The 13,386-nt window shown below is 37.6% G+C and overlaps 6 protein-coding genes across 6 annotated transcripts; 4 read left to right on the forward strand and 2 right to left on the reverse strand.

Moving 5' to 3' along the window:
* Positions 1 to 535: 535 nt before the first annotated feature.
* Positions 536 to 1,068, reverse strand: LOC141281955 (histone H2A-like). The gene has a single exon (XM_073814099.1). It carries the CDS (start codon positions 1,066 to 1,068, stop codon positions 682 to 684), a length of 387 nt encoding a protein of 128 aa, XP_073670200.1. The 3' UTR covers positions 536 to 681.
* A 546-nt stretch (positions 1,069 to 1,614) lies between these two features.
* Positions 1,615 to 2,531, reverse strand: LOC135752611 (histone H1-like). The gene has a single exon (XM_065271107.2). The coding sequence runs from the start codon at positions 2,499 to 2,501 to the stop codon at positions 1,878 to 1,880; it is 624 nt and encodes a 207-aa protein (XP_065127179.2). The 5' UTR covers positions 2,502 to 2,531; the 3' UTR covers positions 1,615 to 1,877.
* A 1,848-nt stretch (positions 2,532 to 4,379) lies between these two features.
* On the forward strand, positions 4,380 to 4,823 carry LOC135779311 (histone H2A-like). Its single transcript, XM_065290039.1, has one exon. It carries the CDS (start codon positions 4,380 to 4,382, stop codon positions 4,764 to 4,766), a length of 387 nt encoding a protein of 128 aa, XP_065146111.1. The 3' UTR covers positions 4,767 to 4,823.
* Positions 4,824 to 5,730: 907 nt separating this feature from the next.
* Positions 5,731 to 6,254, forward strand: LOC135779304 (histone H3). Its single transcript, XM_065290033.2, has one exon. The coding sequence runs from the start codon at positions 5,829 to 5,831 to the stop codon at positions 6,237 to 6,239; it is 411 nt and encodes a 136-aa protein (XP_065146105.1). The 5' UTR covers positions 5,731 to 5,828; the 3' UTR covers positions 6,240 to 6,254.
* A 537-nt stretch (positions 6,255 to 6,791) lies between these two features.
* LOC135752595 (histone H4) lies at positions 6,792 to 7,235 on the forward strand. Its single transcript, XM_065271092.2, has one exon. It carries the CDS (start codon positions 6,798 to 6,800, stop codon positions 7,107 to 7,109), a length of 312 nt encoding a protein of 103 aa, XP_065127164.1. The 5' UTR covers positions 6,792 to 6,797; the 3' UTR covers positions 7,110 to 7,235.
* A 727-nt stretch (positions 7,236 to 7,962) lies between these two features.
* On the forward strand, positions 7,963 to 8,804 carry LOC135779418 (histone H2B-like). The gene has a single exon (XM_065290139.2). It carries the CDS (start codon positions 7,978 to 7,980, stop codon positions 8,350 to 8,352), a length of 375 nt encoding a protein of 124 aa, XP_065146211.1. The 5' UTR covers positions 7,963 to 7,977; the 3' UTR covers positions 8,353 to 8,804.
* The last annotated feature ends 4,582 nt before the right edge of the window (positions 8,805 to 13,386 follow it).

A 13,386-nucleotide genomic window follows, 5' to 3' on the forward strand; every position in this document is an offset into this window, starting at 1 on the left:
AAAATAACAAACTGAAACACATACTAGAAGAAACTTTAATAATGTCGAATCTGTCATGACAAAAAGGCTGCCAGTAAAACAACCACGACATGGAAACAACCAGGACAATTCCCTGCTGTAAAAAAAAATAAAAATTTCAGAAAATTATAATGGTTTCCATTAAAATACCAATAGGAATCATTAGCTTTTACCATTACAACCACTACACTGTAGTGTGTTTTGGGCCATATTCCATTAAAACCAATAAAACCAATAGAATTTCTGTGATGGTGTCTATTGTTTTTATTTTAGCATGGTATGCAGCATGAAGTCACTGACGAAGACAACAAGCCGAAACGTTTGTCCGTGTATATCACGTTTTAATTTAAGAGTTGAAGTGTAGACTTTGCATTGTCAATTTTAAAATAAAGGCCTTAGCACCTACAACTAAAAGAACTCAGTGAAAGTTCTGATTGAAGCACCAATAAGAAAATCAAGGGAATCGAATCACTATATTATATGAACGTATACAGATACAGTTACACATTAACTCGCATTCCCAACATTTGTTCACTAACGTTTTGCATAAAACTCCACACATTCGAAGCATTAGTATCTAAAAACTACATTCAATTTGCTCTCTTCTGGATCGAGTGGGTGGCTCTTAAAAGAGCCTTTATGTTTAAGTGAACTTGTGTTCGTTTATTTGGTCTTGGCGGGCTTCTCGGTCTTCTTGGGCAACAGCACAGCCTGGATGTTGGGCAGCACGCCGCCCTGAGCGATGGTCACACCGCCCAGAAGTTTGTTCAGCTCCTCGTCATTGCGCACCGCCAGCTGCAGATGACGGGGAATGATGCGAGTCTTCTTGTTGTCACGAGCGGCGTTTCCGGCCAACTCCAGGATCTCAGCGGTCAGATACTCGAGCACTGCGGCCAGATAGACGGGAGCACCGGCACCGACACGCTCAGCATAGTTGCCTTTACGGAGAAGTCTGTGAACACGACCGACGGGGAACTGCAGTCCAGCTCTAGATGAGCGAGTCTTGGCCTTCGCTCTCGCCTTACCGCCGGTTTTACCTCTGCCACTCATTTTAGTTCTGATTCAATAAACACAAACTCAGAAGAGAAATGTAAGTCCTGCAGGTGGAGCATCTCGTATTTAAACCCGTCTGTCAGTCGCCTATTGGTTGGATTCTGTTAAACCTGTAAACCAATCAGTAATCTTCCCTCCAAACTGCAACCCCACCCCCGCCAGTCTGTGTGCCTAGTAAACTTAGTATTCTTATTCCACGGACCCATAGATATAATATTTACCTTTGTTTTATAAACGTATTTTGTTTGTAAATTAGTTAAATGCCTTTATGCTTTGGCAATGTATAGATACCATGCCATGCCAATAAATATACCTATAATTTTGTTCAAAATGCGATAAATTAATTGGATGCATTCAACCAATTGACATAAGTGCTGCAAACCGCTGCCAGTTTATTGATTTTAAATTCAAATACTTGTTGTGTGGTTTCCCAAATAGGGCTTTTCTTAGTCCATGATTAAAATTGGATTATGGTGAAAGATTTTACACTGACATATCTTAACATATATTAATGAAAATGTTTAGTCTCAAGATGCACACTGGTATTGTTTGTTTTATTTGTAAATGCTACTTACATAATGTCCTAATGTAACTAATGCCTAGTCCTGGATCAATCAAAACCCTGTCTGACAGAAACAGCCAACCAAGTGCTTAACCTTACACAGGTTGATTTAACCGTTTAAATTAAATGACATTAAAGTGTAAATAAACATCATTACATGCAGATCTGAAACTCTTTTGTGAGATGGTGGGTGGCTCTTAAAAGAGCCGTTTGTTTCCAGAGCAAAACACCTCAGCTGGTGACTTTACTTCTTTTTGGGTGCGGCCTTTTTAGGCTTGGCCGCTTTAGGCTTTGCCGTCTTGGGCTTCGCAACCTTCGCCTTTTTGGGGCTCTTTGCTGCTTTCTTAGGGGCTGCAGGCTTCTTTGCTTTTTTGGGGCTCTTGGTTGCCTTCTTGGGGCTCTTTGTCGCCTTCTTGGCGGCTGTGGCAGCGGGCTTCTTTGCCTTCTTCGGAGATTTCTTTGCGGCGGTCTTCTTTGCTGCTGCAGCCTTGGGCTTCTTGGCAGCTGCGGGCTTTTTGGCTGCGGGTTTCTTTGCTTTAGGAGCGGCCTTCTTGGTCTCTGCTTGCTTCTTGTTCAGCTTGAATGAGCCAGACGCGCCGGTGCCTTTAGTCTGAACCAAGGTGCCTTTAGTCACCAGACCCTTGATGGCGATCTTGACGCGGGAGTTGTTCTTCTCCACGTCGTAGCCGGCGGCGGCGAGCGCTTTCTTCAGGGCAGCGAGGGAGACGCCGCTTCTCTCCTTGGAGGCTGTCACAGCTTTGACGACGAGCTCGCTCACGCTCGGACCCGTTTTCTTCGCCTTGACTGCAGTTTTCTTCTTGGGCGCTTTGGCCGGTGGAGCAGCTGGAGCTGGAGCGGTTTCTGCCATTCTTCTAAATAGATCTGAACTGTCACAAGAACTGAACTCGATCAGTAATGCTGGACTGCCGAGAGGCGCCGCGCGCTTATACAACACATGAGAACCTTATAGACTCAGTCTGTCTGTGACTGCGCGCCTTTTCCAGCCGCGAGTGACTGTGTTTTCTCCTCTGAAATATCGAATAAAAACCTTGTTTTTTAAGAATTTTATCGGAGTGAAAACAGCGCGAGCACAGAGCTGAGATTCAGAGCTTTATTTAGAGACCAAACTACGCGAGGATAAACTCTTTATTTTGACACAATCAGATCAAATCTACTCCGAGCATCTGTCTCCGGATAAAGCAGTGGACAAATTTCATATTATTTGTGCTTTTCCAACGATGTTGTAATTTCTTTAATCATTTGATTATTTGTCTTTAATAATATTTAGAAGCGTATTAGTTATGTAATTTAGTTTTATTTTTACACATTATTTAAACATCTGTTTATAGCCCTTGTTTCCCAGTAATGTTTGAGTGTAATGTTTGAAATTCACAAAATCAAAATCCCCTTTGGTTTCCCAATTTTGACATTGGATTCAATAAAGTTTAAAATATAAAAAATGCTTCTAAACGTGTGGATTTGTGCACCACTATGTACATGTTTGGGATATTCGACAAATACACGTGACTACTAAATTTGAAATGAAAGATTATTGACATTTTTAAAGGGGATTTAAATGGAGCAAATACAATTCCTGCACTGCCAAAGATTACCTTCTTATTTAGTATTTTCTGTCTTGTTTTCAGTACAAATATCTAAAAACTGACCTAAGAAAACATGTCTAGTTTTAGACACACAAAAAACCCATAACATAAAAAATAAATTCTGCAAATGAGGTAAGCATTTTTTTATTATTGAGTTTATGGAAAAAGTAAAATATTTTTTTCTTCCCCACTGGCAGATGTTTTATATATTTATTTATTTATTTATTTGCTTGTTTTAAGCAGAAATTCCCTTAAACTATGTTTTGTGTCTAATAGCTAGACTTATTTTCTTAGTTAATTTTGCTAATCAGGAAAATACATCTTAATTATACGAATCCATCGATGAAAAGTTACATTTAAGTATTTTTTGTCAGTTCACTGTGCGGATTCCTTTTTTTTGTCTCATTTAGTTGCATTTTTAGATTCCAGCACCTGCTAGTGTTTGGATGTGCGCGTCACCCTCTCTAACATTTAAGTATACCGTCAGTAACTTTGTATCTTTTATTTATTAAGCAGTGTAAAAGTCGATGATAATATAGATGATGATGATGATGATGATGATGATATCAGTGATTGATGGTGACCAATACCTGATGACTGTAAGGATTAAATGTTATAAATGATTATAAATTATAGTCATATTATTAAGTCTAAATACAAATAAATAATGCAATTGATTTATCTCACTGTAGTTTCACATCAACATTAAAAACTGCCATGAGTTGCACATTTTTCAGCCCGCAAGAGTTGTTCCCGTTTCCTTGCACGCATTTGTTATTAACCTGCTTTCTTTTTTCATCAATTAATTCACTTATTCATTTAAATTCAAGATTAAATATAACTTTATTGCAATGATTTTCACATTGCAAAAACATATTTTCAAACAAAAACATGTTAATTAAATATATTTCAAAGGTACAATGTTAATTAATCAACAACAAATATAATTTGATGTCTCAGACAACGAATGCAGGCAGATTGAGGGGGTGGGGTTGAAGTTTGGAGGGAAGTTTACTGATTGGTTTACAGGTTTAACAGAATCCAACCAATAGGCGACTGACAGACGGGTTTAAATACGAGATGCTCCACCTGCAGGACTTACATTTCTCTTCTGAGTTTGTGTTTATTGAATCAGAACTAAAATGAGTGGCAGAGGTAAAACCGGCGGTAAGGCGAGAGCGAAGGCCAAGACTCGCTCATCTAGAGCTGGACTGCAGTTCCCCGTCGGTCGTGTTCACAGACTTCTCCGTAAAGGCAACTATGCTGAGCGTGTCGGTGCCGGTGCTCCCGTCTATCTGGCCGCAGTGCTCGAGTATCTGACCGCTGAGATCCTGGAGTTGGCCGGAAACGCCGCTCGTGACAACAAGAAGACTCGCATCATTCCCCGTCATCTGCAGCTGGCGGTGCGCAATGACGAGGAGCTGAACAAACTTCTGGGCGGTGTGACCATCGCTCAGGGCGGCGTGCTGCCCAACATCCAGGCTGTGCTGTTGCCCAAGAAGACCGAGAAGCCCGCCAAGACCAAATAAACGAACACAAGTTCACTTAAACACAAAGGCTCTTTTAAGAGCCACCCACTCGATCCATAAAAGAGCCAATTTATTATAGTTTTGTGGTACTGATGCTTCAAATGCGTGGCGTTTTATGCTAAAACGTTAGTGAACAAATGTTGGGAATGCGACTTGATGTGTAACTACGTATCTGTATACGTTCATATAATATAAAGTGATTCGATTCCCTTGATTTTCTTATTGGTGCTTCAATCAGAACTCTCACTGAGTTCTTTCAGTTGTAGGTGCTAAGGCCTTTATTTTAAAATTGACAATGCAAAGTCTACACTTCAACTCCTAGATTAAAACGTGATACACACGGACAAACGTTTCGGCTTGTTGTCATCGTCAGTGACTTCATGCTGCATACCATGCTAAAAAAAAAAAACAATAGACACCATCACAGAAATTCTATTGGTTTTAATGGAATATGGCCCAAACACACTACAGTGTAGTGGTTGTAATGGTAAAAGCTAATGATTCCTATTGGTATTTTAATGGAAACCATTATATTTTTTCTGAAATGGTTTTATTGTTTTTTCAGCAGGGAATTGTCCTGGTTGTTTCATGTCGTGGTTGTTTTACTGGCAGCCTTTTTGTCATGACAGATTCGACATTATTAAAGTTTCTTCTAGTATGTGTTCCAGTTTGTTATTTTGTTAAATTTGACGGACAGAGGTCAACTCTGAATTCCTATAAACCCGTAAACAAAAACAATCACACGTGTATCAGTACATATTTAAAAATGAACAGATTGATGTATAAGATTTTTTAGGTAATATTTACAGCTCCGTTTCTGTACTAATCAGCAAAAGTACCAAAACATCTAAACAAATATAAACTGAACAACAGAAACGCCCGCCATTTTCTTTTGAACAGATATCGCGCAGCCATTGGCCCTGTGTCTTCAGCGGACATCATGGATTAGCCAATCACAGTCACTGTTTCGCTGACGTACTTCGCATTCTAGTCCTTAAAAGCGGGCAGCAGAGACCGAACTGACATTGTTCAGCTAAGAACGCAAGAGAGACCTCAGCAGCAATGGCAAGAACCAAGCAGACCGCTCGTAAATCTACTGGAGGCAAAGCCCCAAGGAAGCAGCTCGCTACTAAAGCCGCCCGTAAGAGCGCCCCGGCCACCGGTGGAGTGAAGAAGCCTCATCGTTACAGGCCCGGCACCGTGGCTCTGAGAGAGATCCGCCGTTATCAGAAATCAACCGAGCTGCTGATCCGCAAACTTCCCTTCCAGCGTCTGGTGAGAGAAATCGCTCAGGACTTCAAGACGGATCTGCGCTTCCAGAGCTCTGCTGTCATGGCCCTGCAGGAGTCCAGTGAGGCTTACTTGGTCGGTCTGTTCGAGGACACCAACCTGTGCGCCATCCACGCCAAGAGGGTCACCATCATGCCCAAAGACATCCAGCTGGCCCGCCGTATCCGCGGAGAGCGCGCTTAAGACCACAGTGTAACGTTAACCCCAACGGCTCTTTTAAGAGCCACCCAATCCACTGAAAGGACACGATTTCCGTTTGTTTTCTGATAATGCCGCACAGTGAACCCGGAATATGGTTTGTGAATGCACTGATTTTAAATATTTGATGTACTATAGGTCCTTCTATCCTCGTTTCAGTGTAATTTAATGATCATCGGTTCATATTTAAAACTATTACTTTTAATCCCGGAATATGATTTAAAAAGTTATAAACCACAATAATAACACATTAATTTTCGAGATGCCAGCGCATTAATGTTTTCTACTGTGCAACATCACTCTTTGCTCGTAACATTTAAGTTTTTTGCATATCTTCAACATCGTCATTTTTGGAAGTTGCATTGTTAGAGATTTACTGACGCCTTTGGAGGGGGCGGAGTCGCAAAATTGTGAGGAGCGTGATTGCGTTAGGTGATGCTGACCCCGCCCTCGTGTCTGTGTTTCTACAAGGTCCTGTAGGCAAAAGTAAAAGTCCTTCCCTGCCTCAACGAGCTCATTCTTTAGACAACTCAACAGTTCATCATGTCTGGAAGAGGCAAAGGCGGTAAAGGACTCGGAAAAGGAGGCGCTAAGCGTCATCGTAAGGTTCTCCGTGATAACATCCAGGGAATCACCAAACCCGCCATCCGTCGTCTCGCTCGCCGTGGTGGTGTCAAGCGTATCTCCGGTCTGATCTACGAGGAGACCCGCGGTGTGTTGAAGGTGTTTCTGGAGAATGTTATCCGTGATGCCGTCACCTACACCGAGCACGCCAAGAGAAAGACCGTCACCGCTATGGATGTCGTGTACGCGCTGAAGAGACAAGGACGCACACTGTACGGTTTCGGAGGTTAAACGATTAAAAGAAAAACAAAACCCAACGGCTCTTTTAAGAGCCACCCACATTATCATACAAAGAGCTGAACCTTCAAATCTTGATCATGTGATGTAGTAGAGTAGTGTTTATTTCACATACATAGTTGTACGACTGAAAACATTGTCTGTTTATTAATAAATGAACAATAACCACCTCGCTGAAAAAAAAAACATTACAACAAATTCTTATGGTTTTCATTAAAATCCCAATAGAGGAACCATTAGCTTTTACCACTAAAACCACTATTCTGTAGTTTGTTTTGGGCCATATTCCATTAAAACCAATAAAACAATAGAATTTCTGTGATGGTTTCTATTGTTTTTTAGCAGGGTTGTTTGATATCCAAAACAATTTGTCGACCATAAAACATGAAAAATGAACAAAGGAGTATATCTTTCTGAGACTTTGATATAGTCATGGATAAGTTTTGTTTTTTAAGCATTGTGGTGTAAATAGAAAATAGTAAATCTTTTCACTCTCTACTAAACCCTTTCAGTTATAATCTATAATTGATTACGCACAATAATGTGAGTATAAGACATTTTGTGTGGAAAATTACAAAAATAAACTCACAAAAAGAGCGGGAAATAAACAAAGAACTGAATCACGTGGGGGAGGGTCTGTTTCAAACGTGAGGCTGTGGGTGGACCTCTTTCATTGGCTCTCTTTCAGCCCCGTCAAACTCTGAGCTAACCAATAGAAACATTTTAAGGGTGCGGCCAACAAAGACACCCAATCAGAGCACGAGTGCTGTTGGATTAAAATTTACATGAAGCTGGGGATAAATAACCCTTCACGCGGTCACTTAGATATTCAGATTCTTGTTTTGAGAATTGAAGCATCATCATGCCTGAACCAGCAAAGCCCGCGCCCAAGAAGGGCTCAAAGAAAGCCGTCACCAAGAGCGCCGCCAAGAGTGGAAAGAAGCGCAGGAGGTCCAGGAAGGAGAGCTACGCCATCTACGTGTACAAAGTCCTGAAGCAGGTTCATCCCGACACCGGCATTTCTTCAAAGGCGATGGGCATCATGAATTCTTTCGTCAACGACATCTTTGAGCGCATCGCCGGTGAGTCTTCTCGTCTCGCTCACTACAACAAGCGCTCCACCATCACCTCGAGAGAGATCCAGACCGCCGTGCGTCTCCTGCTGCCCGGTGAACTCGCCAAACACGCCGTGTCTGAGGGAACAAAGGCCGTCACCAAATACACGAGCTCCAAGTAAAGCTGAGAGTACCCAATCTGAACCCAAAGGCTCTTTTAAGAGCCACCCACAGTTTCCAGAAAAGAGTCTCCTTTATTACCTTTTAATAATCGTGCAAGAGTTTAGTTTAAGTGGGAACGACTGCAATTTCGCACTTAAAATGTGTCTGATCTCTCATGAACCACAGGTTTGCTGGATTCAATATTTATTAGTGAGTCTAAAGTTTGTGGTTTTCAACGAAGTGTGGTTTTAGTCTCTCACAGTTCTAGGATGGCATTTCCTTCACAGTTGTTTCAATCGTTTTGTTTGCCGCATGGCCAGGGTTTCCTTTCCTTTATTGCTACTTTAGACAAACACTTCTCCCTCTTCTGAAAGGATCTGTGTGGCCGTTTTTTAAAAGATACACTAGTTAGAATGGCAGATAAAACAATAATATACTGTAATGCAATGACATTTCGAAAAAAAAAAATAATGGAAGTAATTCCAATAAAACCATTCAGACTATAAAATAATGTCTTCCTGTATTTCTTCCTGAATACAAAAAAGTGACAGATAATGAAAAAGTCACAAGTTCTTTTTTTACATTATGTCTATTATTTATTTAAAAAGCATATTTTTTATTTTGTACAAACCCATGTCCACAGGATGGGTAAGATTTCACAAATACAATTTATATTGATTATTGTGTTATTGCGTGTAAGTTAAGTCAAATGTGAAAATTTAAAACAAAGTAAAAATGTACAAGTGTCTTTTATTTATTTTTTCATTTTTAATCAAACAAATGTTTAAATAAAGCGTTTATTTAAAGGTGCCCTAAATTGTCACAACTTAAATTTTCTCCATATTTTTTTGCACAGAAACATCTCATGATAAATACATTTGTAAACATATGTGTTTCAGAAAAATGTGCATATTATTATTTATTTATTTTTTTGCTTAAGTTTGTTACGAAGTAATGCTCATGTTAATTTGTTTTAACAATCCTTGTTTATACCAGTCATTGTGAGATTTGATTTTTTTGTGCTTTACTCTTTGTTTTTCAGTAAATCACCCACAGAAATGTCCACTCCCAGCAGTGCTTTAATGAAATTGTGCTCTTATGCTAATTTGCACTGTTTAGTAAATCTGGACCTGATTTTACCCACAAAACAAAGAATTATTAAGTCTTTAAAAATCACATAAAATATTATATATTAAAGCCATAATATCTTGTCAAGCTAGATGAACATAACGCAAAACAGTCAATCTTTTAACCCAGAAGATGTTATACAGGTCACTTATTCAAATAAAAATAGTCTTACTATGAAGTAATGCAAAGTTTGTCTTCGGTCTTAACAGAAGCGTGTGCACAAGTGCACCGGAGCAATGAGCAGCGTACATTGTGTTCATCTGTGACTTCTCCTTCATTGTGTGCTGGTTATCCTTAAAATAACTAAAGTCACAAGAACAAAACACTGTAAAACTCACAATGATGTTTGTGCTAACACACCAACTGTTATTCCCTTGCCTAACACTGTTTTTAAGAAGGGAACCAAATAACTGGTGATGGCCTCCTAAACTTTGGGTTATTAAATCAAGATGACAAAATAAATCAGAGATAGACGAGAGAGCAAAACTGAAACAGTAAATACAATCTTGAATGACAAAGCTAAGGATCTGCGAACAGATAATCAGTTTAAAGGCGCAGTTCACCCAAAAAAATTAAAATGTTTTTCAAGCCTGTTTAAAAAAAAAAAACGTTATTCTCCTGAACACAATGGGAGATATTTGTAATCAAATAGGAGCACGAATGACTTCCAAATAAACATATTTACCTTTAAGATGTTATTCCTCTTTTTAATCTTTTCTTTGCCATGTTTCACATTTTTAAGTTTCATGTTATTCTGACACACACCATTTATTCTCAACTATGCATACAGGACCACTTTTCTTGAATAGCCTAATTAGACATAATTCAATTGAATTGATTTCATTTTGAACTGTCTTTATTTTATATCGCATTGCTACAATGTAAACTCTACCTGCAACTTGTAATGCACAGATATTGTACTTGTGTATCAAAGCACTCCTTACATTTTGCACATTTTGCACTTTGGGACAAAGCTTGTCATGTTCTGTGATCAAATTTGAATGTAAAACCTCAAACAAAATCTGAGTGCAAAGTGTTCCCTTGTGTTTCCAAGCAAAACTTTTTGCATAAGAAATAAAAGCCAGAATGTGGAGACTTCAGTCAGAACCACATGACATTCAGTTGATGCAGGTAAACTAAGAGATAAGATATATTTTCTCATTTAATTCAAAACTGCTTGTTTTGTTTTATCTTGAATTTTATGAATTATTATATTTGCGAGCTTGTTCATATTTGACATATTTACATGTTCGGCATGATTAAATTGATCAACTTTGTCAAATGATTCAAGCTGTTTTCATTTTATTTTTGTCTCAGTATTACATTCTGTCAATTTGTCTCCGATGGAAAAACTGATGAATTTGCTGCTTCTCTCAGGTTAGTCTGAATTCATTTTGCAGACTTTTTGACTCGTTTTAATTCATTGTACAGTATGTTTGCTTGTTGTTAGTTCACATTAGTTAATGCATTTACTAATGTTAACAAATACAGCCTTATTGTAAAGTGTTACCACATCATTAAGTATGATTTATAAGCTGTTATACTCATGGGTTGAAAAATGTCCACAAACATAGTTCGAACGTCCACAAGTTGCTCTCAATATGTTGTAAAAACATTAAAACGTATTCTTTGTCAGCTTTGGGAGTAATAATCAATATTGTCAGGTGAATATATACTCTACTATGCTCTGTGATGCGTTTTGAATGAACATATATGTTTTATTTTGGTTTAATTAATTAAAACACAGACATAGCATGACTTCTTATTTACCTAGAACATAAGTTAATTGGAATTGTTTATTCATCCTCTGGTTAGATCTTGAGAGATTTACAGAAGATCGTTCACAAATGGCAAAACATATATATATATATATTCAAATCTAATTTATGTGCTGAAACATATTTTGAAATTTTTATTTTTTATTTTACCAATTTCATTGTAACGCTTTTATATTAACATTACATTGGAAAAAAATTAAAATTAAATTAAAATCGCTCATCTGCAAAAATATACATATAATGTAATATTTTATCCGTACTTATTCATTTTATATTTATACTTTGTAAAAACCTTTATATTTTGGCAAGGAAAATAATGTTATTTGCTGTAGGGGTTGTAAACATAGAAATGTGTTTGTTGTCGCTGAAATACGTTTTGAAATATATGTTAATATAGGAAGGTTTGAACTAAATATAATTTCAAATTCACGATAGTCTTTTCTGAGTTCGTTGTTCGCATGTTTTGTAGTGTTAAGCATGTGGCTCCGGTGCAAAAAAAAATGACTTTCTAACTCAGTATTTTGCCTTTTTTAGTAAAAATTTATAAAAATTCTGAAATTAGGATGTATTTCCTTGATGAGCAAAATTACTAGAAAATAAGTTTAGTTTTTAGACAAAATACATAAACTTCAAGTAAATTAGTGCTTAAAACATGCACAAAAAAAAAATCTGCCTATGCACAAAAAAATTGATTTTCAAGAAAATACAATTTTAGTATTATTGTCTTGTTTTACAGTAAAAATATTTAAAAGTTATTAAAATAAGATGTTTTTTTTTTTGTATGGGCAAAACGACCCAATCAAATAAGTCTAGTTTTTAGACCAAAAAATTAAATCTAAGTGATTTTGTGCACAAAACAAGCAAAACAAATCTTCCAATGGGTTAAGGTATTTTTTCTTGAATTTAGTGTTTAAGAAAAAAGTTCAAGATTTTTTGCTTACCCCATTTGCAGATATTTTTGCTTGTTTTATTCACAAAATTACTTAAATTTGATACGTTTGGTCTAAAAACTAGACTTATTGTCTTGGGTCGTTTTGCTTACCAAGAAAAAGCATCTTAATTTAAGAATGTTTTGATATTTTTACTAAAAACAAGGCAAAAAATACTAAGAGATTTTTTTCTTGAAAATCTTTTTGTTTTGCAGTGTAAGTTAACTTTTTTCATAAACACTTACTTCAAGATTTTTTTTCTTCATCCATTGGCAGATTTTTTGCTGGTTTTCAGCAATATTTACTTAAACTTTATATTTTTTGTCTAAAAACTAGACTTAATTTAATAGGTCATTCTGCTAATCAAGAAAATACATCTTAATTTAAGAATTTTTAGATATTTTTACTAAAAACAAGACGAAAAAGAAAGTATTTTTTTGCAGTGTAGTGTTTTGAAAGTTTGCTGTGTGTTGACTGTTATCATGAGTGTTGGTTGTTAAATTGGTTTTGTATGGTGTGCCTGCACTTGAATATCTGTCTTGTTCTGGACATGTGCTTGGGGGTTAGTTTACTTAAAAATGAAAAATTGTTGTACATTTCTGCAGTAAAGCTGAAACCGTGGTCATCAGGGGCTGCAGTTCTCAAACTAATGTCTAATGAAGTTTTAAGAAACTGCAAATCTCCATTGAGCAAAGCATGAAAATGTTTGCCAAGACATAAAGAGCAACGTTTCCAGAGTAGAATGGAATGAAGCACCAAACGTTGGTTTGGTTTATGAATTAAGAGTTAATATGAGTATTTCTGTACACTCAACACTTTCCTTTCAACAGGACTCTGTCTATTCATCCAGAGCATCTCATGTCAGTATGTTCAGGAGAAGAAAACCTGGGATGAAGCACAAGCTTACTGCAGACAGAATCACATTGATCTGGCCACTGTTCAAAGCAATGAAGACTGGACACGACTACAAGCTGCCGAGCACGCATTGACTTCAGTGGGGTGGATTGGACTGTACAATGACATTAATGGCTGGCGGTGGTCTTATCAAGATGAAAATCCAACATTTACGGCTTGGAAGACTAGAGAGCCAAACAATGGCTATGGGAAACAGGAATGTGTTGCATTTGAGTTCAATAATTGGGTTGATCTAGAGTGCAGTGAACTGCTTACATTCTTGTGCTACGATGGTAAGAAATAATACCAACGCATGTCAACATTT

Source organism: Paramisgurnus dabryanus, chromosome 1 (genome assembly GCF_030506205.2).
Source record: "Paramisgurnus dabryanus chromosome 1, PD_genome_1.1, whole genome shotgun sequence".
In the NCBI taxonomy this organism is placed as follows: Eukaryota; Metazoa; Chordata; class Actinopteri; order Cypriniformes; family Cobitidae; genus Paramisgurnus; species Paramisgurnus dabryanus.